The 22,912-nt window shown below is 61.0% G+C and overlaps 1 protein-coding gene across 2 annotated transcripts; it reads right to left on the reverse strand.

Moving 5' to 3' along the window:
* Positions 1 to 490: 490 nt before the first annotated feature.
* On the reverse strand, positions 491 to 22,550 carry SMG5 (SMG5 nonsense mediated mRNA decay factor). Of its 2 annotated transcripts, none has more exons than XM_088799663.1 (22): positions 22,316 to 22,550; positions 18,845 to 18,943; positions 18,188 to 18,311; positions 17,728 to 17,884; positions 15,922 to 16,011; positions 15,006 to 15,095; positions 14,332 to 14,410; positions 12,163 to 12,288; positions 11,998 to 12,066; positions 11,368 to 11,576; positions 10,800 to 10,937; positions 10,111 to 10,692; positions 8,930 to 9,129; positions 7,933 to 8,008; positions 7,152 to 7,327; positions 6,247 to 6,405; positions 4,059 to 4,118; positions 3,557 to 3,716; positions 3,083 to 3,173; positions 2,244 to 2,318; positions 1,797 to 1,935; positions 491 to 1,688 (listed from the first exon to the last, which is right to left on the reverse strand). In XM_088799663.1, exons 1-22 carry the CDS (start codon positions 22,387 to 22,389, stop codon positions 1,605 to 1,607), a joined length of 3,057 nt encoding a protein of 1,018 aa, XP_088655789.1. In that variant the 5' UTR covers positions 22,390 to 22,550; the 3' UTR covers positions 491 to 1,604. The 2 variants fall into 2 exon arrangements, with proteins under 2 accessions (XP_088655789.1, XP_074175237.1); XM_074319136.2 differs by having other exon boundaries at positions 8,930 to 9,105; positions 22,316 to 22,549.
* Positions 22,551 to 22,912: the final 362 nt, after the last annotated feature.

Below are 22,912 nucleotides of genomic sequence, written 5' to 3' on the forward strand. Positions count from 1 at the left end.
GCCTGTGGCTGGGTGGACAATTCCCAATCCCGGCCTTGGACTTCAGAAACCACCCGTCCCTCTGCTTCACTGCCTCTGTCCAGGGCAAAGGCCTCTAGCGTGTTGATTGTGCCTCAAGGGACCTGCCAGGTTCACTGTGATACACTCAAGGTGCCAGGCCTTGCAGAAGGACAGGCTGAGGATTTGGGCTGGCTTTGAGGCCCACCCCGTATCCCCCGGAGGCCGTTCTGATTCCATCGACCCAGCTGGAGACTGCAGAACGGCCCCTGGTAGCTCCGAGGCCTCAAAGCCCTGTTCTCACCGTCACCTGAAGGCACCGGCTCAACACACACGGCCAAGGGGCTCGACAGGCTGTCACAAAACCACCTCTGGGTGGTTCGCTGCAATCGCCAACTTGCAGCTTCAATGGGCCCCTCATAGGAACCTTTCCAAAGGCCGCTCTAGCAGGCCGTTCCCACCCCCGAGACTGGACAGACACCAGGACACACAGTGGGCTTCGGGGTCTTTTATTATAAAGTGATGCTTGTCTCAGTCCCTGCCAGCTTGTCCCAGGCGCCGTCTCGGAGGAAGGAGGCAGGAAGCCTGCTCCTGAGAACCTGGGAAGCTGGACTAGCGCTGGGGGTGGGGACAGAGCTGAGACCCCCAGCCCAGCCCAAGGGGGGGCCCAGGCAATCCTGGCCCAAGTGCCACCCACAGCCCTGCCCACTGCCCTGAGCCACTCGTGCTCTGCTCCCCAGTCACCTCCCTTCCGGAAGCGAGCCCACGCTCAGCTCCACCGCGGGGCTGGGGAAGCCCAAGTAGGGGAGCCCCCTGACCGGCCACTTCCAGGGGCCTCTCCTTGATCCTGTCGGGGTGGTGGCCTCACTGCACCCCCTCTCCTCTCACTGGCACCCCCCGTCCCAGCACAGCAGCCAAGAGCACAAAGCGGTGACTGGGACTGTTGGGCACAGGACTCGAGCACACAGGCCAGTCTGCCCGCGGCCCTTGCTGGGGCCGCCCCCTGCCCTGGGAGCGAGACGGGGGCAGAGGCAGAGGGGGGCGACTGCTATTGGTGCAGCCAGCTCCAGGTCCCTCTCCCTCAAGGGTCCCCAAGGCCCCAGAGCTGCCCAGCCCCTGCAGGGAAGTGGGGACAGGTGGTCTTTCAGGGAAGGGTCTGCAGAGCCACCCAGCTATGTGGGGTTACCCACTTCTCCCCCAGGGCTGGTGGCTGCAAACTCCTAGTCCCAACCACCTCGTGTCCTGGGGGAGGGAGGAGGCCCCTTTGCTGTCCCTTCCCCTCAGAGGTCCGAGAACCCTTCCAATGACACGTAGACACCCATGCCTGCCACCTGCCCCTGGGGACTGCAGGGGGTTGAGGCAGGAAGGCTGACTAGGACCCACAGGCCTCTCCTGCCCCAAGCACCTTCCTCAGTTCCTGACATCATCTTGGCAACCGGGGACCGCACCCCCCCGGAGCCCTCCCTCAGCCTGCGTGCTGCGGGGCTTCCCTCCTTAGTGCGTGCTGAGTCTGCGTGCGGTGGGGTGACTACAGGTGGCGGTCCTGGCTGCCAGGGAGGGCAGGAAAGATCTGGAGTCAGCCCCACTGCAGGGCCTGGGGGTCAGTCTCAACCAATCTCCTTCCACTGCTTGTAGAAGTCCAGAACGTTCTTGATGTCCACACTGGCGTGTGCAGCGGCCTGCAAAGCTGCCTGTGCACAGGGGTGGGACAGATGGGGACAGTCTGAGCTCCTGTCCTTGCGGGCAGGCTGGGGAAAAGGGGCATGACAGAGGAAGGGGTCCCCTCCTCCGTGACCCACCTGCATCGGGCCTGACAGCGCGCTGGGGTTGTCCAGTGGAAGGCCAGTGACAATGGTCACCATGCCACTTGGGTCCTCCTCCCCGGCCCCCTGGGCCAGAGTCAGCTGTTTGCAGCTGTCCAGGATCTTATAGAGGGCCCTGGTGGGGAGAGGAGGGAGGCCAGTCGGCATGAGCTCGGCCGAAACGCCAGGCCTCCCAGGACAGAAGCTGGGGACAGGAACGGGGAGGGCACCAACTGAGTGACAGAAACCAGGCAGCCAGGGCTGCAGCGGGTCAAGCCAGCACCGGAGATGGGCTGTGGGGAGCGGGCTGGCAAGAGCCCAAGCACCTCCGGGCCCTGGGCGGGTCAGCCACCAGTTTCAGAATTCGCTGGCCCTGTCCCCCTGTCCTGTCCCCTATGTGTGTGTGTGGTGGGGGGGAAGGCAGAGAGGCGGGGCTAAAACTACCAGGCATCTGCATCCTGCCTCTTCAGCTTGTGCCGCTCAAAGCTCTTCCCCACCTCCTTCTGGCAGCGAATGTACCTGCAAAGGACACGGGGGAGTGAAGATGGGGGGCAGAGGAGGGCGGGCGCCCCACACAAAGCGGACCATTGTGGCTCAGAGGCCTGGTTTTAGGGGGCGGGAGGGGGCACGTCTCTCCCATCACTGGGAGCCATTTCGCAGTTTGCTGGCCTCTGAGCCCAGCTCGCTTTCCTCCGATAACATCGAGTCCTGGCTCCTCCCGGGGGAGGGGCTGGGAGCCAGGAGCAGATGCTTTCCAAGCCACGCTTCTGGGGACAAGGCCCAGACAAGCGGGCTTTGTGCAGCTTCCTGGCCAGGCAAGGCCGGTGGCTGGTGGGGGGTCAGCCAGCAGGGAGGCCAGAAGGAAAGGCCTGAGTGGGGCCCTCAGCTCACGGTGGGGGGTGGGAAGCCCCCACAGCCCCAGGAAGGCACGCCTGCCCACCCTGCAGACCTGACCGTGTCTGCGTCCCAACCCTAACGCCAGAGAAACCCCTGTAAAGGTGCCCACGGGATGGGCAGGGGGGGTGTCCGCTCCCCTGCCCTCCCCGCAGTGAGGCAGAGGGACAGTAGGTCAGAGACCCCACAGGGTTCCTGGCTCTTCAGGTCACTTCTTTTTCAGCACCTAAGACCTGGACTTCTAATTATATCTTTGGTTCCCCCCCAGGCAGTAAACAAACCTTGAGCAGGGACCTACCTACAGCTAGTGTGTGTCACGCACAGGTAACAAGGAACACACAGCACCCATGGTCTGGGAGCCGGTCGGGACTCAGCAGGCCTACACTCACCTGTTTCCTTTTTTAAACTCTGCCTCCAGGTATCGGATGCCATCTCGTGCGCCCGGGTGCTCCTTCTTCAGCAAATCCAGGCCGTCGATCACTGGTGGGCAAGGCGGGGCGGGGAAGGACAGGACAGGGAGCTCAGACTGCGGTGGCCGGGGCTCTGCTGGGGACCTGCACTCGCCCAGCCCTGCGGGACGAGAGGGCCGCTGCCTCCCCCAGGGCGCCCGGTCCTTCCACAGTGACCTGCCCGCCACGTGCTGGGCAGTTTCCCAAGTGCTTTCTTTCCCTGAGATGTGCCATGTTTCTCCAACCATCCTGAGTCGGGGACTGAGCGAGGCTCAGCAGACCGTCGTGCCATTTCATGGATGAAGGGGCTGAGCTTCAGAGGAGCAAGGACTCGACCAAGGCCGCTGTGTGAACGGCCCAGAGAAGGGTCCCAGCCCAAGCCCAGAGTGTCCCCCACATCCCCAACACGCTCACCTGTCCGTGGGATGATGACAATGAAACGGCCGCTGGCGGCCAGCTGGCGGATGACAGGCAGGTGCTGGCACAGGGCCTGGGTGTCGGGGACGAGGTAGGGGGACATGGCTGACTGCGCCTCGGGCTGCTGCAGGCTCCCCTCCAGCTGAGACACCTCGAGCTGGTGAGAGAAGGCAGCAGATGGAGCAGCCGGCAGGGAGGGCGGGGCTCAAGGGGGCTCTTATGGGGGCGCTTCCTGCTGCCAAAGGGCACAGGGGGCTCCTCCTGCCAGTGGCCTTGGAGGGAAGTAGAAACAAGGCTTAAGGGAACAAGATGAGGAAGAGAGACGTGGAGGCAGCAAGAGGATCCACGGAGAAGGGGCGTAGGGACCAGGCTCTGAGAGGCCAGGAGGGGGCGGGTCTGAGCCGGGGGGGCGGGGCTCCACCGGGCCTTTGGGCAGTGAAGGTAAGAAGAGCAGGAGCAGCATCTGGGTCTGCCACCGTCCTACCTGAAGTCGTCCTACCTGAAGTCGTAGCTGGGCCATGTCTCTCATCAGCCTGTTCCTCCGAGCTTCCTCCTGTGCCTATGAGGGGAAAATCAGCGCTGAGCTCAGGCTGGGCCAACTTCCTGGGGTCACACTCCTTTCTCCAGCAATCAAGACGGAGAGGAATTCTGGGACTGAAGTAGACTTGGCCCTATTCAGCCAGCTCTCTAGCGGCCTGGTGTCTAGCACGCCCACCCTCAGCCCTGCGCTGCTTTTCCTCGGTCTCTGGATGAGGCTGAATTCCTTAACACAGTGGACAGGGAGGGCTTCCAGGTGGGGACGTACCCTACAGGACGTGGGGGGCCACTGCAGGCTCTGTGACGAGTGACTGGCGTCATCGGGGTGGTGCTTTAAAATGAGAACGTGGGAGTGCCACCTCGTTCTGAGCATGAGGCCATCAAGCAGAGTCCCTCTGAGGGACCCTACAGAATAACTGACTAATACTCTTCGGAGAGACCAAGGGACTTTCACGGGCTGAGGGACACTAACTAAGGGCACACACAGCCAGAGGCAGGCGGGACTCTGGCAGAGGAAACAGCCAGCAGTGGGGAAACCAGTGCGACGCCCTGCCGTCCCTCCTCACTGGTTCTCACACTCACACACCGGCTGTGCAAGGTTCACCCCATCCTGCACACTGCCGTGTCCCCTTCAGGCATCCTGGCCACAGCCCCCGGGAGGCCCACTGCCCCACAGCCCTGGGCAGACCAGCGAGGATGTGCGGTGCCCTCTCCTCCCTGCATAAAGCCAGCCCGGAAATCTTCCTTTTCAGCTGGAATTGGAGTCCTGACCCCGTGTTCCAGAGAGGGGCTGGGGCACTAGGGTAAGTCCCCCAGAGACCCACGCAGGTGCGTGGGGTCCACCTGGGCCCAGGAGCAGCAGCTGCTACCCAGGCTCTGCTACCGCTGGCCCCGCAGTTAGAGACGTGGGCCAGCGCGCTCCTTGGGGACCCCGAGGTCTTGCAGGGGAGAGACGCTGGAGCCCCAAGCAGGAGCAGCGGCCTCGGGCGCCCACCTGCCCTGCTGAGCCCTCTCCTCTGTCACCCTGCACTTCCTCGTCTATAAAACGAGGGTGTCAGCACCACCTCACAGGGCTGCTGCAACGGTGAAATGACATGTCCGTGCCAACCAGGCTTGGCACACAGAACTCTTGGTAAGTGACAGATGAGCAGGAACGGCCCCAGCCGGCCACGGCCACGGCCAGCTTGGCCTGTGCTGTCCAGCACCACACGGGAGGGCTTCGCACGTACCCCTGCCCCCCAGGAGGAGTCAAGAACTTAGGCTGGGGGAACGCCTACAAAACCTCTTACACTTTTGCAGCCCTGTGATTAACTTCCCCGTAATGATTTTTGTAACCCCCTGTGTTTTCCCCTACAAAACAATAAAGGCCTTAACACAAAAGGTTTTTTAACAAAATGTCCTTGCTTTTAAGACAGCCAGGAAGGGGGTTTCTGGGGAGACGGTGCCCTCCCAGCCCAACAGACCACCCGCGGGAAGGGGTGCTCAGAGAGGGGGGCCCCAGGAAGAACACAGGAGGGGACTGGCTTGGGGTGAAGACGAGCCTGGGGCTTGCCGAGCTGCATGTGCTGTGCCTCCGGGTCAGACACCCCCAACACATCGGTGCCAGCTGCGCCCAGGGCTGTGCCAACCCCACTGTGGAAGCCAGGCTGCTGCCGCCAAGTGTTGGCCTCAGAGAGAAAGGCCCGTCTTGTTCGCTCTGCAGCCCCAGCGCCTGGGGTACAGCCGGGTCTGAGCAGGGCAGACGTGCAGTGAGTGTGAACGGAGGACTTACTGAGTGTACAGGAGCGAGCACAGGCCACACCCTCCTCGCGGGCCTCTGTGGGACGGACACCAGTGCCCCTCCACTGCATTCCAGCTTGTCTCCGCCCCTCTGAGCACACACCCGAGATCACGTGCCAGGCACTCACTCACTCTATCATCACGACAGTCCCTAAAGCTGATTCTAATGTAGCTGAGCAAGGTAGGTGACTCCTCCATGCACAGACCAGGAAGTGACAGACGGCCCTCAGCCCCAGCAGTGGACACAGGTCCGGTGCCAGGCTGCCAGGCTGCTTTGCTCCCAGCCCCCCCCCCCAGTGCCCGGCCACATCACACTCCCGAGCCTGGCCCGGCTCCTCGGTGCACACGGTGGGTGTGTCACGGTGACTCACCATGCGGAGCTGGGCCTGCGCTTGCTGCAGCAGGCCATCCTGCTCAGACGGGGCTGCACTCACGAAGATGCCCACGGCCGGGCTGAACTGTAGGACGCTGCCCTGCAGGCGGGCGACGAAGTGGCCGAAGCTGCGGATGCAGCAGACGCGCACAACCGCCTGTGGGGACATGCGAGCCGGCCGCTGAGCGGGTGCCACTGCCAGGGCCCCTGCCACCTGCCTCCCTGCCCCTCAGCGAGTGGCGCTCCTCGGGAAGGCTGGTGGCCTGCGGTGGGCATGGAGATGCCGAGGCCCAGAGCCGGGCACCGGGCTGGAGGGGGGTACCTGGCTCCTGCTGCCACCTCCCCACATCTGTTCCTCATGTGCAAAATGGGGGACAAGACGGTATCAACCCCTCCATCTTAGTCAGTAGACCCCTTCTTCCCCATCAGCTGCAACCCTACGCAGAACCCTCATATGTTAACCAGACTACAGCCAAGCTGCTCTGGCTGGAAAGGAGGCCGGGGGGGCCTGCTTGCCTCCCCAGCTGCCCCCAGATGGCCCATGTGCTGACAGACTCAAGGGTGAAAGTCACTGGACCAAGTCGGCAGCACGTTCCCTTCCAGCTCTAACTTTGCTGCTTCCCACTCAGCTCAGAGGAGGCTGGGCCCACAGCAGAAAAGATGGAAGATTTCAAAGCCCTAATAACCCACGTGCTCTGGTCCCCACAAAAGGGGCCTAAAGAGCGAGGCTTGTTCTACAACAGCAGACCCGTGCAGGGCAGCCACCCTGCCAAGAAGGAAGGCAGCTCAGACGGCTCCGTGAGTGAAAGGACGCACAGCCTGCAGCCCGAGGGGGGGCCGCCTGAGCCGGCTCTGCTGCCGTGGACTGATAGCAGCGCCTGGCCCGACACACCAGGGCCTCACCTCCTCTAAGGTGCTGAGCAGCGGCCGTTCCGAGCCAAAGTGAAAGCGCCGGTGCGCAGCCCGCAGGGGAGGCAGGTTCCGAAGGGCCGTGTCCTCTGGGAGCAGCAGGCTGGAGGGGGCGTCAGGCAGGTCACAGCCCTCAAGGAAATCCTGGACCTCGGGACACAGGGCCAGGCCTGGGGAGAAAGAGGACCCTTGAGACCACGCCCTGGGGGAGGCCCCAGGCTGATGAGACAGAATGGGGAGGGATGGAGGGAGGAAAGGAAAGAGAGACACATGGGGCCGCCAGGCGGAGCTCGGGAAGCGTGGAGCAGGAAGGCCGGGGGAGCAAGGCAGGTGGGGGGACCAGGACTGGGAAGGCCCCCGACTGCAGGGCAAGCACATTGGATGGGAGTGAGGAGGGGCCTCAGACAGAGGAACGAACAGCCCTGGCAGAAGGTGCTGGGACGGGAGGTTTCCAGCTCGAGATCAAGAACGGTTCCCCACGAGCAGGGCACCAGCGCGGCACCAGCGCCCGGGGCTGGCTTTCAGGCCGCTGCTCTGCCCTGCCACTGCCTCCCCTGGGAGCACCCCCACAGGCCAGGCCACCTGCCCACGTGGGGCGGTGTTGGGGTGAGAAACCCGAGAGGCCAAGGCCACAATGACCGCTGTGTGTGGCAGGCTGGGTGGTGAATGCCATTAACCTCCTTACCCCAAGGGCTGGGTCACCAGGAAGGGGGACAGGCTCCGTGGGGCCAATGAGGGCAGGGAGGAGAGCAGTGCCACGGCCGCACTCACTCACCAGACTCCTGGAGCTCGCCAGCCGCTGGTAACAGGTTCAGCAACACAGACAGGCGGTTCCACAGACTCTGAGAGCTCTGGGGGGGGGAGGGGACAGCGTGGGGTGACGGTGAGCCAGAGCACTACACTTGGGGGCCTGGGGCCCTGGTCACCAGCCTGGAGGGACTGATAAGAAGTGAACAATAGAGGCCCGGGGGCAGTGGGGAACCTGGGAACAGGGGGCCGGTCCAGTGAGGAAGGAGGGCAGCCTTCAGCGTCAGCAGAAGGCCTCCCAGGAAGAGGAGGCGTGGCCACAGCAGGGACTATCCTGACCTTGGTGGTGGCCTCTCCCCACCGAGCCCCGTTTTCCCTCCGCCCTCCATGCCCACGGCTCTGTCTTAGCACGCTCCCCAATGACTAAGTGCATGAGTAACTAGACTGTCACCACCATGAGCACACACCCAGGGTGTGCCTGGCCCTGAGCACTGTCACCTGGGGAAGGGGACGACCCGCCGGGAGAAGGGACCTCCGCACAGGGCAGGTGTGCTCCTGGAGGAGAAACACTGAAACCAGCCTCCAGGCGCCAGGGGCTCCCCCCGGAAACTCCGGACCCGGGGAGAAGGCTGCCATCGCCCCAACCAGTGGCTCAGGCTGTGGGCGAGGCACCTCCACAACGGACTGGAAGCCCCAATGCTCCCCAGACCGGTCACTGCCGTCAGTGCTCAGCGTCCCCTCCTTTCTCGGGACTGAACACACAACACATGGTCAGCACGACTCCTAATGGCAGGTGCTACGCCTGGCGCTGGGGGTACAGAGCAGGCCATGCAGCTCCCCTTCCCACCCACACAATTTGCATCGCAGGCCACAGGCTCCTCCAGGGCAGAGGTCAAGCCTGCTCTTCCTGGAGAGGGGGAACCCAGCGCAGAGCAGTGTGGCCGGAACTGCCATCCTGGCCAGACCATCCCTGCTGCCGCGCCCCCGCTGGCACCTGCCCAAGGGCAGGGGCCGGAGCGACCCACCTGCGCACACACGATGATGAGGTCGGGGTTGGTCCGCAGCCAGTCCAGGAAGACTTTGACGGCGGGGAGCAGGCCTTCGGCCACGAGCACCTGCAGCTTCTCCCGGACGCTGTGCTCATTTCGACAGGAGCGCCCGCTGGACTCACTGCCCTCGGACTCAGAGCTGTCCTCCGAGGCTGGGGTGGGGACAGGGCACCAGGCTAAGCGACCAAGGGCACATGGTGACAGCTCAGCTATGCGCGGGGAGCATGCCCGCCCTGACCCGACTGCTGAGCTCTCGGGGGGAAGATGAGATCCCCTCAGACCCTGGCCCCGTTTCTCCAGGCCCACTAGCGTCTAACTGGTGACTTAAGCGAAGAGCCTGGCGCCGTTCTCAAACACGATTCTCTTAGACGCGTGCTGACGTGTGAGGCTGCCCTACAGCTGTGCTTCCCGGGGCGGGAGGCAGGGCAGGCGGGAGGGGCCGCAGCGGCAGGAGGGGGCAACAGGCACAGGAGCCACTTCCAGCTCCCGGCTCCTGTTCCACGGCTCAGAACACAGCAGGCCGCCCCACCTCCGAGCACCAGCGTCATTTCTTCTATTCATTCACTATTTCCTAAGTGCCCCACTCCCTATGCCAGGCGCTGAGGCCAAAACAGGCTGTCCTGCTCTCAAGAGGCTCTCAGGCTAGCTGGGGAGACAGACAAGTCACAAGTTCACGTGACTGGGAAAGGGCTGGAAGCTGTGAGGTGCAGAGGCTATGGGAGCCCACAGGAAGGGACAGTCACCTCGCCCTGGAAGTCCCAGACAAAGTGACTTTTCAGCTAAAATTTACAGGGCAAGTAAGAATCAGCAAGCGGCAGGCTCGGAGCGAGAGAAGTGTGACCAGGGCAGTGCCAGGCACAGTGGCGAGCGACAAGGCCACCAAGAGGCTCCGCCAATGCTGGCTGCCGGCGACAGGTGTCCCCTCCACAGGGAAGACCCTCAGAGAGGAGTCTTACTCCAACCCACCTGCCCTGGTTGCTGCTGGCTTTTCTAGCTCAGGAGCTGTGGGACCTGGGATGGCCCCGGGGAGGAAGTCATGTGGGGAGGCCGCCCCACACCCACTGGGCAGGGTGCAGGGGGAGGAACGAAACCAGGAGAGCAGGACGGCTGGGAGCTGGGGAGGACAGCGGGGTCGGAGGTCCCCCGAGGCCCCGTACCTGGGTCTGTGGGCTTGTCCACATCCCCGTTGACACAGGGCGAGCGGGGCTCGGAGGGCGGAAGCCCCAGGGAGCTGAAGCTGGGCGCCAGCCGGAAGCAGCGCTTGGGCTGGAACATCTGTGTGGACATGGCTCGCAGGCTGCTGGCGATGCTCGCCTCGCTGGGGCCCACAGGGCCGTTCACGGCCTCGGGAGCCTCGGGCCTGGCCCGCGGGGGCTCCAGGGCTGGGGACCGTGTCCCCTCCTCGTCCCCCATGTCTTCTAGGTCCGATCGGGACTCCTGGCTGTTCATTTCCGAGTCTGTCTCGGCATCAAAGGCCGTGCCCCCGCCTTCAAGGCTCTTGTCCGAGCCACTGTCGGAGCCCTCGCTGGCCCGGGCTGAGTCGCGGCTCGAGTCCGAGTCAAAGCCCTCACTCAGGTCACTGTCGTCCCCGGCTTTGGGCAGATGGCGGCGGCGACGGAGGCAGGACAGGCGGGAGAATTTCCGGCTCCTTCTGAGCTCGCCTGCTTGAGGTGCTGCGGGAGGGGGCTCGGCCCCTGGGCCGTCTTCCTTCTCCAAGGGCTCCTTGCCCTCCGGCTCGTCTGTGTTTGAAACAGGCTAGTCAGGAAGCTGGAAGGTGTCCCAGACCCTGCTCCCATGCGCCCACCCCGCCCGGCCCCCGCCCCGCCCCTCACCGCGCCCCCCACACCTGGGCCATCACTCTGCAAAGCCGGGACGGGGTTCTCGCCGTCCTCCAGCTCCGCCTGCAGCCGCATGTTCACATGGTTGACCAGGTGGGAGAAGAGGGCCAGCGTGAAAGCGATGGCCGCGCTGTACTGCTTGGACCCTAGAGCCAGGGGAGCAGGCGTCAGGGCCCAGCCTGAGGACGTCGCACCCTCAGCGTTAAGGCCACACCCTGTCCCGGCTCTGCCATCATCCTGCTCTCGACGTGCCAGCTCGCGGTGCTTCCTCAGCGCCCTCCCGGCCCGTCTCATCTGCCCTGGCTTTGACACGGGCCCCTCCCAAAACCCAGCACCTCCACATCCAACTGGCTCCACACACACCCGCCAGCGGGGTTCTGCAGAGCAGACGCTTGTATCTGCCCGGGCCGGCCTGGCCGTGCATTTGTGGGAGGGTGAGGAGGGGACGCAGGGGGCCGCTGCCTTTGTTCACTCACAGGCAGCTCACTCGTGGCGAGGGCCCTGGGCCCGGGCCCTGCCTGCCCACAGCCAGCGGGGCCGCAGCAGCGAGGCTCCCAGAGGCACCGGGAGAGGTACCTGCTCTCTTGAGGCTGTGCACGCCCATAAGGCAGATGAGCACCATCTGAAAGATGAGAAGGTCCGGGAGGAACGCATATCCACTCTCGTGCTCCTCGTCCTCCTCACTGGCCAGGCTGAGGTTGGGTGAGGAGGGCAGGTAGAAGAGACAGAGGTTGAAGTCCTCCAGGACCGACTGGCAAAGCGACGTCAGCTCCGAGTCCACAGAGCTAGGGAGGGGTGGGAGTAACAGGGGGTCAGTGATGGAGGCGGGGGCGGGCGAGAAGAGGGGGGTACGGGATTCAGACACCACAAGACTGCGGGGTCCTGCGGGGAGACCAGAGAGCGCAGCAGGGGGACGCAGGGCTGGGCTGATCCCCAAGCACACAGGACAGCACGGGGAGGGCAGGCGCGGAGGGGGCTGCGGTGCTCCTCCCGCTCAGACGCTCCTTCCACGTCCAGGGAGAGCCCACTCTGCGCCAGAGGAGAGCTGCCCAGAGAACGGGCACAGAACCCTTGGGCGAGACGGGGAGGGGTGTCAAGACAGGCTAACTGGCTGGAAGAGGTGTGCCCCAGAAACAGAAGCTGGCACCCCGTCTCGGCTCAGCCCATGGCCCACAGATGGTGGCTGACGCCCCGCCCCCCACTCACCTGCTCTGGGGCTGCAGCAGGCTTTGCAGATACATAAAGCTCACCAGCAACCGCTTAATGTCTTTGCATCTGAAATGAGGAGCCCAGGGGACGGTGAGTGGCCTGAGTCCCCGGGTCCCACAGCACCAACTGCAGAAGGGGGGCTGCTCCCTCCCACAGCCTCACCGCTTCCTGCTGGGGGACAGCTTCCGGGTCTCGCACTTCTTCAGCTGGTGGTACATTTTGGCAGCTTTGTCATACAGCCGCTTGAGGTTCCCACAGGCCCCCTCAAAGGACACTTCCGACTGGATGCTGAAGGAGACAGAGGCGGGCTGCTGAGTCTTGGCAGGGCAGACAGGGGAGGGGAAATGTCGGTGGCCCTACCAGGGCTCTAGGGCTGCGGTAGGTAGGGCTGCCCCAGCCGCCCCTTCCACACACACTCGGGTGGAAGCCCTCTCCCAAGAAAACACACACAGGAACCTCCAGATTCATCAGTGAGGATGACGCCTACATCTCCTGTGCATCTAGGAAGGAGACAAGCAATCCTACTCTGTTACAAACTTAACTTAGTTACCAGCCCTGAAATACACTCTTCTTTTTTAAGCATCTAGCACTTAGGAGGTAGCGTTTAACAAGCACCTCCTCTCTGCGAGGACATATACATACACTATTTCAGCTGAGCCTCACAACAGTCATTCAAACGCAAATATATACTGAGCGCCCACTATGTGTCAGGCGCTGCACCCCACTACTGTCCACATACACAGATGAGGAAACGGGGCCCGGGAGAGCGAGCATTGTCCGGGTGACACAGCTAACACAGGGCAGAGCCGGGCCGCCCCCCCAAGTCTGGCTCCACCGTAACAGTGCGCTGTACATTTAAACCTTTTTTCTCTTCAACAACTTTTTAATTATGAAAAGCGAGGTACAGAAAAGAAGAAATACGTCTGTGGTGAATTAAAGGTAGCCACAAATTCTTGGCTACTCCTTCCACTGAGAGTGGGCTGTCTCCTGGGACCATGAAATCTTGGGCAGGGGGCTGGGAGGGCCACACAACTGCTTTGACCAGCAGGATATTGAACAAGTGACTGGCAGATTCTACTCCCCAGGCTCCCGGGTTGCTATGCACTGGGGGGTGGGGTGGGGTGGTGTGTGTGTGTGTCTCTCTGTCACCATGTCAGAAGGCCGTCTGCCCTGAGGAAGAGGCCACAGGGGGAGATTGAGACCAGTGACAGGGTCCAGCTGAGACCTCCAGGGCTGCTGAGTCCCAGTGACTAACCTCAGGCTGTGCCACCAAGAGAGCGGCCCCACGGAGCCCTGCCAGACGCCTGAACCCCAGACCACGAGACAGGTGAGTTAGGGCGCAGGGTAGGACTTATGCATAGCGGGTACCCCCCGAACGGGGATATGCTGGGCTCTTTGGAAGTGACTCACCCTAAATCATGGTGTGAATGTGATGGGGGGGGGGGGGGTCCAGGACAAGCCAATGAGTGGTGGGAAAGAGGCAACAGAAGGTAAAAAGCCTGGTAACTGGACTGAGAGGTAAATACAGCGGCACGAGGGGCCAGTCTGTACTGATCAGAAAAGAAGGGGCACCCTGGGAGCGAACACCCCACTCGTACAGGGACCAGGTTTCCTGACCAGGTGAGCCCAGGATCGTGGAATCCTGGTCAGAACCCAGCGTTTCTCATTCCGCTCTGACCACCTGCGCTATGAAGACCACATCGTCCCTTTGCTCTGAAGTCCAACTCACGACACAACCTCTTCTGAGAATGACGTGGTCCTCACGTAGGCATGAGCCCTCATCAGGGGGCCAGAGTGCGTCTCCCAGCTCCCTGGCCGTTCTTAGTCACAATCAACAGCACCCCGGTTCACCTGTCAGTCTCATGTGCATGTGGGGATGGGGACTCAGTGCCCTGAGCCTAATCAACTTCGGGCGCCCTGAAAAGAATGCTTCTTCTCCCCAGAGCTGAGTGTCAGACTGGGGAAGCTGTGACCCGCCTGCTGTTATGCTGGCCCCCCAAACTGTCATCCCCTCGAGACACTCAAGCTCTACAATCCGAGGTTCTGGTCAGAGGCTACTCTGGTAACATGTTCTCAACTCTCAAACTGACTTCCTCCTTCAACACAGCCGTCCCGTATTTTGCATGAGGTAGCGGACGGCAGTGTCGGCTGCCCACGCCTACAAATGCAGGTGGCTGTGTAAACAGCAGCAGGGCTGTGTGGGGAAGGACCCCGCAATCTTAGCCTTCCCCTCCCTACTTCAGCCAGGAGCTAGCGGAGGGAGAGAGGGAGGAGAGAAAGGAGTCGGGGCGCGAGCGCAGGGCTGGGGCGAGCCAAGCACCCCGTTCTCACCAGCGCAGGTAGCAGTACATGGCTTCCACGCTGTAGTACTTGCTGCCGGCAAGCGTGCCCAGCTGGTTGAAGGGCATTCCTGGAGAGAAAGAGAAGCCCCACGCCTGGAGCCATAGACACATGCGAAGCTGCCTGGCCCGACCACAGCGCGGCATCAGAGAACCCGTGGGAGCGGAGCTGGGGCTGCGGCCACAGACTCCCCTCTGATCAGTCTGTTCCCGCCCAGCCTGCAGCTCTGACGGGCACCATTCCTTCAGCGGCAGCTGTGGCTCCCCCAAGGCTGACAGCTGCACGGGGCCGTCCTGCCCCCCAGCCTGGTCCCTCACTCTGAGCTCTCCTTCCTACACGCCGCTCCCATCTGTCCCTGCGACAGAGCCCAGTCCCTTCTCTCCCTCAGCCTCCTGTGGGCAGATGACACTGTCTCCCCTTTCTATACAGACCTCAGCGACAGGGACGCCACCTCTCCCTTCCTTCCCTTCTGCCTCTCTCCTTCTCAGTTCAGGACTTTCCCCTTTCTCTTCCCCTTCTACCATCTTCCAAGGGTGCGTTACAAGGCAGAGGATGCACCACAAGCGACCAGGGGAGTCAGGACGGCCTGCCTGCCACCTCAATGGCGTCGTCCTCCTCCTGGAAAATGCTGCTGGGCTGGGAGGCCCCAGAGGGGCTGCACTTACCAATCTGGGGGGCTACCGACAGGGCTTGGTAGTAAAACCTCTCAGCCAGCAGCTCGGTGTCCACGCCAGCCAGTTCATTCTGATACCGGGCTGCAGGGGACAGAGGAGGAAGACACATGGCCCACGTTTCAGGAGAACCTCCCCTCACCTGGGCGTCCACTCCGAGGAGCTGTAACAGGAGCCCGGGCAGGAGACACCTGAGCCAGGAAGCAGGCTGCTTGGGCCTCTGGCACAGCCTTAAATCTGCATGGCTGCTGTTCAACTCTCTCCCTCGTGCTAAGTTTGAGACATAGAGTATTTAGTGTTTGGGAAGTAAATAGGCTCTTCTTAGTGATGTCCTCCTGGTGAAGGGGGCCGCAGGAGCACGTCACGGCTAAGGGCACCGGGGGGTGGCTGAGGGAAGCACTGTCTGCGCTCACTGCCTGGGGGCCCGCAGGAGCTGGGGCGGGAGGGGACGGAGGCCAGCACCCAGCCCGACGACCTCGCTTGTCTGTCAGGACTGGGACCCGGGGCCATGGAGAGCGGGAGAAGGTGCTTTTCCACTGAGAAACATTGTCAGGCAGGAAGTCCTCCCTGAGGCCTGCTCTCACTTCCTCTAGGAGTCCATGGAGAGAACAGAAAACCCCAAAGGAGGAGAAACTGGTATCTTCCCAAACCACTACTAAGACGGAGTTATCACCCTGACTTTCCCAAAGCTCGGACACTTTCCTGCTTCCTGTACTCACTGATTCTCTCCAGCTCACGGAAGAGCAATGAAAAGGAGGGAACTCTGCTTCAGCAGATGAAATGGAAAGTTCTCAGAGGCCAAACCACGCCTCCTGCTCCCCAGCCCCGTGAAGGGTGGCACCTACAATGGAAGCAGCTGGGGCCTGTCCTGCAGCCCCGACAACAGAGAGAACGGAAGGTGGAGACTTACACAAATCGCCCAGGTACACCAGACATCGGTGGCATGCCATCTGTGCCCAGTCCATCTCCTTCCCGGAGGCAGACACTGGCTTCTTGCATCCTGAGAGAGAGGGGGACAGATCCGTGAGCCCACGCCTGGCCCCCTACCTGCGGGGAGACACCTTTCCTGGGTGGAGAAAGGAACAAGCCAGGGTTGGTCTTGGAACAGCATCTTATGAGACAGAGCAGACTCCTTCACGGTACAGGAAGGAACTGGACGGGAAGGGCTGGGGTCCTCAACCCAGGACGGTTCCCTGGGGGAAAGTCACACGGACGTCATCATAGGGAGGCTTCTAGAAAGAAAGAGGACCTGAGGCCCAAGTGTCAGGACAGTCGCAGGTGCGGGGGCAGAAGCTCCCACATAAGGAGGAAGGTCAGGGTGAGGACGGGATGTGAAGGAAGCCCTGCTCCAGGGACGAGGACCGCAGAGGACACCACGGCCGCTGCCTGGAGCTTGCCCGTGACGGAGACAAGGCGTGCTGGCCATGCCCGAGGATGGGGTGCCTGGGTTCACACCTCCGTGTAAGTTCAGTCAGAGGAGTATTGGGGGGCAGCTCCCGTGTGCTGGGCCCTGCCTCGTGTCTTCCAGTGTCACCCTGGCTGGGCCTCGCAGCGACCCCGCGAGGTGGCCCTTCACTGTCCCTCTCACCCACTCCCACTGTACAGCTGAGGAAATCGGTCACACAGCAGGGAAGGTCCAAGGGCAGCCTGGCTCTGGAGACAACCCTCGATTCTACCCCACCTCGCAGCCGCTTTCCTGGGTGTGCAGCCCCCATTTGAGTGTTTGCTAGAGAGACACCTCTTAGCTGGCCGAATGGAGAAAACAACAGAAGGACAAAAACTGGAGATCCGGGGAATCAACCTTTGAAGTAAGTAAGGGCCCTTAATCCTTTTTTAGGTGCTGGATCCTCGAGCCATCTGGTATAAAGCCTACGAACGCTGTCTCTGATGAATGCTGTTTTGTTTGAAATGCACAAAATGCAGTGTTGTGCTTCTGTCCAGAGACTGCGTCCAGGCCGTGCAAGGACACAACCCGGCCTCTGAGCTGCATCCATGTCCGGGTGAGGGCGGGGCGTGGGGCTGAGGGGGGAGTGGGGCTGAGGGGGCGTGGCGTGGCTGGGGCAGGGCGTGCAGAGCAGGAGTTGGAGGAGGGGAGGAACCCTAAAGGGTGGCCGAGCACCCCTAAAGCACCTCCATCTCTGACGCAGTGTCTATGCCCTGGTGAGGGCTGGGCCTGGAGCTGGCGTGTGGGGCGCAGGGCCTGGAGAGCAAGGGTTGGGAGAAGGGGAGGGGATCTAAAGGGTGGCACAGCTTAAGAAAAGCCCCCAACCAGAAGCGGAGGCCGAGTACGGCTGCCAGCACAATGATCAGGTGGCTGGAGAGACTACCCTATGTTGGAAGAGTGTCCACAATGTCAATGTCAATACTTTCATCAAACCCTGGGAAACAACCTCTGAAGTTAAAGGAACAGTGCCAGCCAAACCCAACTGGGAGAAGAAACAAATGCCTAGTGCCAGACCTAGTCTTGTTCATTCCATCCGTCCCGACTCCGCATCCGCCTGCAATCCCAGATCAACGCAGGCCTGTCTCCCCTTAAGACCTTCACCCGAATGCATACGCTTGTTTGCATAAACCCAAACCGCACGACATCTGTAAGTCTTGCGAGAATCCTGCCCTCCTGGCGGGTCCCAAGCTGCAGGGCTGAGCTGAGGGCCGAGAGGACGGAGTGGAGGCCCAGGTGCTGGCTGCTCCAGCCCCCCTGCGAGACGTCACTGACCTATGAGGGGGTCGGTCACGTGGGTCCAGTCAATGCAGCACTGCAGCTCCAGCTGGTAGTGGGACTGGATATAGAGGAGGAGATGCTGGTAGAAGCCGATCCCTGCGACCAGGTGTGTCCTGTAGGCACATTCCAAGGTGCTCCGGCTGTGGATATGCTGGGACAGGAGGGGAAGGCGTGGCTGACGACAAGCTCGGGGGACCGTTCCCCCTCCCTGACCCTTTTCATCTCACGAGGAAATGAACTTCTCTTCTTGGCTCTGGCACTCGCCCCCTGTCCCCTCCTCCCTCCCAGGAATCACGTCGCACCCTTAGGTCTCCCCATCTGGGTTCGGCATCCCTCCTTCCGCAACCCGAATTCCGCCAGATGCCGCCATCTCTTCCTGGGCCCCATCTCCAGCCACGCACGCGCTGGCCCTTCCTTCCTTAGCTGCCCCTCGCCGAGCCCTGGCCTCGCCCACCTTCTTGTTGGTCTTGATGAGCTGGATGACCTCGTAGTACACCTTCCTCCACAGCAGCTCCTCGGCCTTCCTCCCATAGTCCACCGGGTGCAGGAACATCAGCTTGACGCACAGCTCACGCAGCCTGCAGGGGCGCAGCAGGCTGAGGGGCTGCCCAGGCCTCGTGGGGCACCTGCCAACACCCGCCACACACACTCCCCGGCCTCCCCAGAGACAGGCAGGGTCAGTCAGTGTGACCGGACGCAGCAGTCCCGGCAGGCACGAGGCACCCCACAAGATAGACGGGAGCAGTTAGAATGATAATTAAGGACCTGCACTTTCTCCCCTGCAGCCTACCCTCCTTTTGTCTCTGCCTTTGTATCCCCTCCTTCTTTCCTTTCATTATCAGTATGGCCGCTTCCCCAACTCAAATGGCACCAGTCTACCAATGTGTAAGCTGCACACAGAGGGAGGGACCCCGCCTCCTCCTAGGAGGGCCAGAGACGTCCTAGCCCCTCACTGTACACGGGGTCGGGAGGTGAGGGAACGCGTGTTCACAGGTGACAGCGTTTCTAGAGGCCAGGAGGTATGGGAACACGCGTCCACAGGTGCCAGGGTTCCTTTCGGGGGAAGAGAGGTAGGGGAGCTGTAAGGGCCTGTGGTTCGTGTCCAGCTCACTTGTTCCGCAGGCTAATGCTCTCTGCTTTGAACACGTCTTGATAAGCGGTTTTGTTGCAAAGGATGAGATCAAGTCGATGCACGGCGTCCACCACAGCCCTGCAGGGAGACACAGGCCACTGAGCCGCGAGCACGGCCCACCCAGGACGCTGATGCTGAGCCCAGAGCAACGGCGCACGAATCAGGCTGGGGACAAGAAGGCAGCAGGCCGAGCTCTGCACCAAACAGGATGAACCGTCTCCATCCTCATGCAGCAGCCGCCCCCAGGGGACAGCTGGCCACGAGGGAGACATTTCCGATGGTCACAACTGGGACGCGAGTGGTAAGGGGGAGGAGTGGCTGGCGGCATTTAGTGGGTGCGCCAGACACCCCACAGTACTCGGGACAGCCCACCACAGTACCTACCCCGCCCAAAACATCGACAGTGCCAAGGACGAGGAACCCTGCGACACGGGAAGTGGACTCTCCCAGGGGAAAAAGCACAGGCAGAAAATCTAGGGTTGGAGCCCTGGCTGTGCCTCCCTAACTCTGTAACTTGGGGCAAATTACTCTTTAAGCCTTAGTTACCACACCCACAGCACTGGAGATAATAATATATGCAGTTACTGCAGAGGCTGTCGTGAGGAATAAATAATCTATATACAACATTGGTATATGGCGGGCAGTCAACTAGTGAAGGAATGAATGAATGATTACGGAAGGGCTTCTTATCTCTGACATAAAGGAGTGGCATTCCTAGTGTGGAGTTCTGCTTTGGAATAGTGGGTCTGGGAAAGCGGGGTGGGGGTTCCTGAGCTGCTTCATCATAAGGGCTCCTGGATTCTGCTGAATGAACTATTGGTTTAGTACAGAGTGTAGGCTCTGGCTCTAATTCTCACCAGCTACGTGGTCCTGGGCAAAATAGCTATCTAACTTCCTTATGCCTCAGTTCTTCCATCTATAAAATGGGAATAACGTTATCATCTATTTTGTGGGGATTAAAGTGGCTAATGCAGAAAGCACTCATGACAGTGGCCCATACATAGCAAGTGCGCAGTAAGTCTGACCTTCACCCTTCTTGTTATAAAGCTGAGGAGGAGAGACCAGACGCTAAGCGAAAAGGCCAAGGAAATTCGGTGGATGGCTAAGACGTTCCAGAGGTAGGTGTCATCTCTGGAGGGTAAAATCCAGAGGGTGACAGCAGCTGTGACAACACGTGAATCAGGCACAGCTCTGGACACAAAAGCAACCAGTACCCAGGGAGTGATGATTCCCAGAACAGTCCGGATCGTTCCAGAAGACTGAAACGTGCTGCTGGACTGGGGAAAGTGGGCCACAGCAGGCGGGCGCCCTGTGGGGGCTCAGGGCGTACAGCACTAAAAGCTGCCCTATACAGGGCAGAGTGACAGTGAGTGGAATGGCAATCAGGCCTTCTCACAAGCAGTCCTGAGAGCTCAGCACTTCTCCAACCACGCTGGGCTGCCCAGAGGTGGGAGCCAAGCCCTGTAGCCAGCCTGACCCTGGATGCCAGGGGCACAGGCAGTCGTCAGGGATTTATTCTATGCCAGCTGAGTCCCCAGGGCAGGGCTTTTAACTTCAGTGTCTGTAGACAGATGTGGGCGGGTGTGTGTGTGTGTTTCTGGACAGGCTCCAGAGTGTTCCCTCCATTCTAAAGGTTAATAACCACTATTCTGGGAAGTTCTAACTGCAAATTCTTAAACCTGCGAGGATGCAGCACTGTTTGCTCCATTTCCCATCAGGCCATAAGCTCCTCCACTCGACTGTAATCTGCTGTAGAACAAAACCCACGAAAACTGTCTTGTGTCTCATTCACTACTGTACTCCCAGGCCTAGAACAGTGTCAAAAAAGAAAAATGTTTTTAAAAACCAGTTCGTTGGCCTAGTTAATTGGTGCTTGTGTCCCTTTCAGCATCCCTTCTCCAGCTGCCTGTCTTCTGAGGAGCTGAAAACATTTCAGAATTTCATTTCTGTAAGCCGTTAGATTGTGGGAAAGTCCCAAATTTACTGAAGCTCAGAGTGAAACAGTTCCAGTCTCACAACACACACTTATGTGGGGCAGAGACACAAGACCTCCCTCCCCCAGTTCCTTCTCCACCCACCCGTGCTATAATAAATTATAAAAACAGAGACCCGCTGCCTCCAATTCCCACCCTGCTCAAAGCCGACAACACACGACTGCAGGCAGACTGCCACGAGCACACATGTCAGCCACACATCGGCTTAAGCCAATCAGTCCTGTGCAGGTAGTGGCTTGAAGAAAATACTAGATTTGAGAGTGATCAGGATGATCAGAGCCTTTACCAAAGCTGGAGACAAGCAAGGCATCTTGCAGACACTGCCCACGCTGTCTGACAGGCAGCTCTGACACACGTGCCACCTGGGGGGCAGCCCGCAGTGGGAGCCCAGGGGCTGCGGGGCTGGATCACTTTTCTATTTTGGGCGCAGCCCACTCAAAGGAGGAAAAGACAACATGCTCTTGACTCTTTCACTGCCAAGACAGGGCCTAGGCTCCGAAGGTCGATCTCTCGTGCAAACACTTCTGTTCAACAGAGCCTGAGCCGAAGGAAACCGCAATCCTTACTCTGCACCAGAAAGGAGAAAACCCAACCGGAGTCTCTATGCTTCATTCTATTTCCATCCAGTGCTAGAGCCCATGTTCCAGCTGCCCAACACAAAATATCCTTGACCCAGGGTGGGAAGAACGCCTCCTGGCCGGCTCCCAACAGAGGACTGAAGGGCTACAGACGCCGAGGAGGAGCGCGAGGTGCACTGCGGAAACCAGAAGCCAAGACTGGAGGTGGCCTGGCAAAGGACTAGAGTCATGAGGCTTGGGGGAAGGCAGGAGTCGAGTCCCCAGGTGCCCTGAAATGGGCTCCCGGGAACTGAGGACACTGGACTGCAAGTCCTGCAGGGCCCTTTCAGTGCAACACTCTTCCAGCCTCTTTCCTTCCATTCAGAATCCCAAAACTTTGGGCCATCAGGGACTTCAGGGCGTAGCAAATCCAAACCTCTCCTTTTAAGGACGAGGAAGCCCAGGCCCAAGGTCACACCGTGAGAGGCGGCAAGGAAGGACCTACCCTGGCTCTCGGTTTCAGTCCTCGGGCTTCCGAGGGCTCATCCCTTCCGGGTTTCCCTCCACCTCTGGCTCCACCCTCACCTCCCCAACCCCTGCAGCCCTCAAGCGCCCCCCTTTGTTGACCCCCAAACCGCAGAGCTCGGTGCCCGCCCCAAGTTCCCCGCTGTGGGGATCCCTCCCTCCACGTGCTTCCTTCCCAACCTCCCACCCACCCAATCGCTTCGTTCAGCTCCGTCCCGGTTTACGGGGCCCCCCACCCGCTCCCTCCAAAACTGCACCCTCCTCCACCGCCCGCGCCCCAGCCCGGCACCCGGGCCCCGCCCGCCTGGAGGCCCCGCCCCTCGCTGTCCCCCCACTTCCCTGCGCGACTGCACTCACGCCGCGGCCCCTCTCACCGGTAAAGCCGCTTGGTGTGGAGGACCTTTGCTTCGGGCTCGCTGCTCTCCCCTGGGGGGGGGCCTTGGCTCATGGTGCCCGGGCCCGGGGGCGGCTTCCGGTCACAGGCCCCCGCCGCCCACCGCTACCTCCACCACTGCCGTCTCCGGCCGTAGCCGCAGCCGCCACCGCCGCCGGCCCTGCTCGGCCGCCATCGCTGAGGCGGCTGCCCGCGACTCCGCCCCCGCCTGCCAAGTCTCGCGATAGCAGCTGCGCAGCGGCGGGCCAGTGGCCTGCTGCCCCCAAATCTCGCGAAACTCGCTTTCCCTCCCGGGAAGTTGCCAGAACTAACTCTGGGCAGCATGGCCTCTTTCCGGCTTCTTCAAGCCCTTGCGAAAAACTTTATTGACAAAGCTGCTAGAGAACGGACAGTGGGCCCAGCGAGAAGGGTGAAGCTAAGCTCAATGGGGCAAATGGGCTCATGCTTAGGAGCCGGGAGCGGATTTTGCTTTGTCCTACGGTGGTCATTTATAATCCATCCTTCTGCCCCTTCACCTCCCCTCACTCCATTTGAGTCGAGTCTCTTTCAGACTACGGTCAGAATTTTTTAGAAAAAA

This window comes from Rhinolophus sinicus, chromosome 7, assembly GCF_057876585.1.
Source record: "Rhinolophus sinicus isolate RSI-liver-muscle chromosome 7, RSI-T2T, whole genome shotgun sequence".
In the NCBI taxonomy this organism is placed as follows: Eukaryota; Metazoa; Chordata; class Mammalia; order Chiroptera; family Rhinolophidae; genus Rhinolophus; species Rhinolophus sinicus.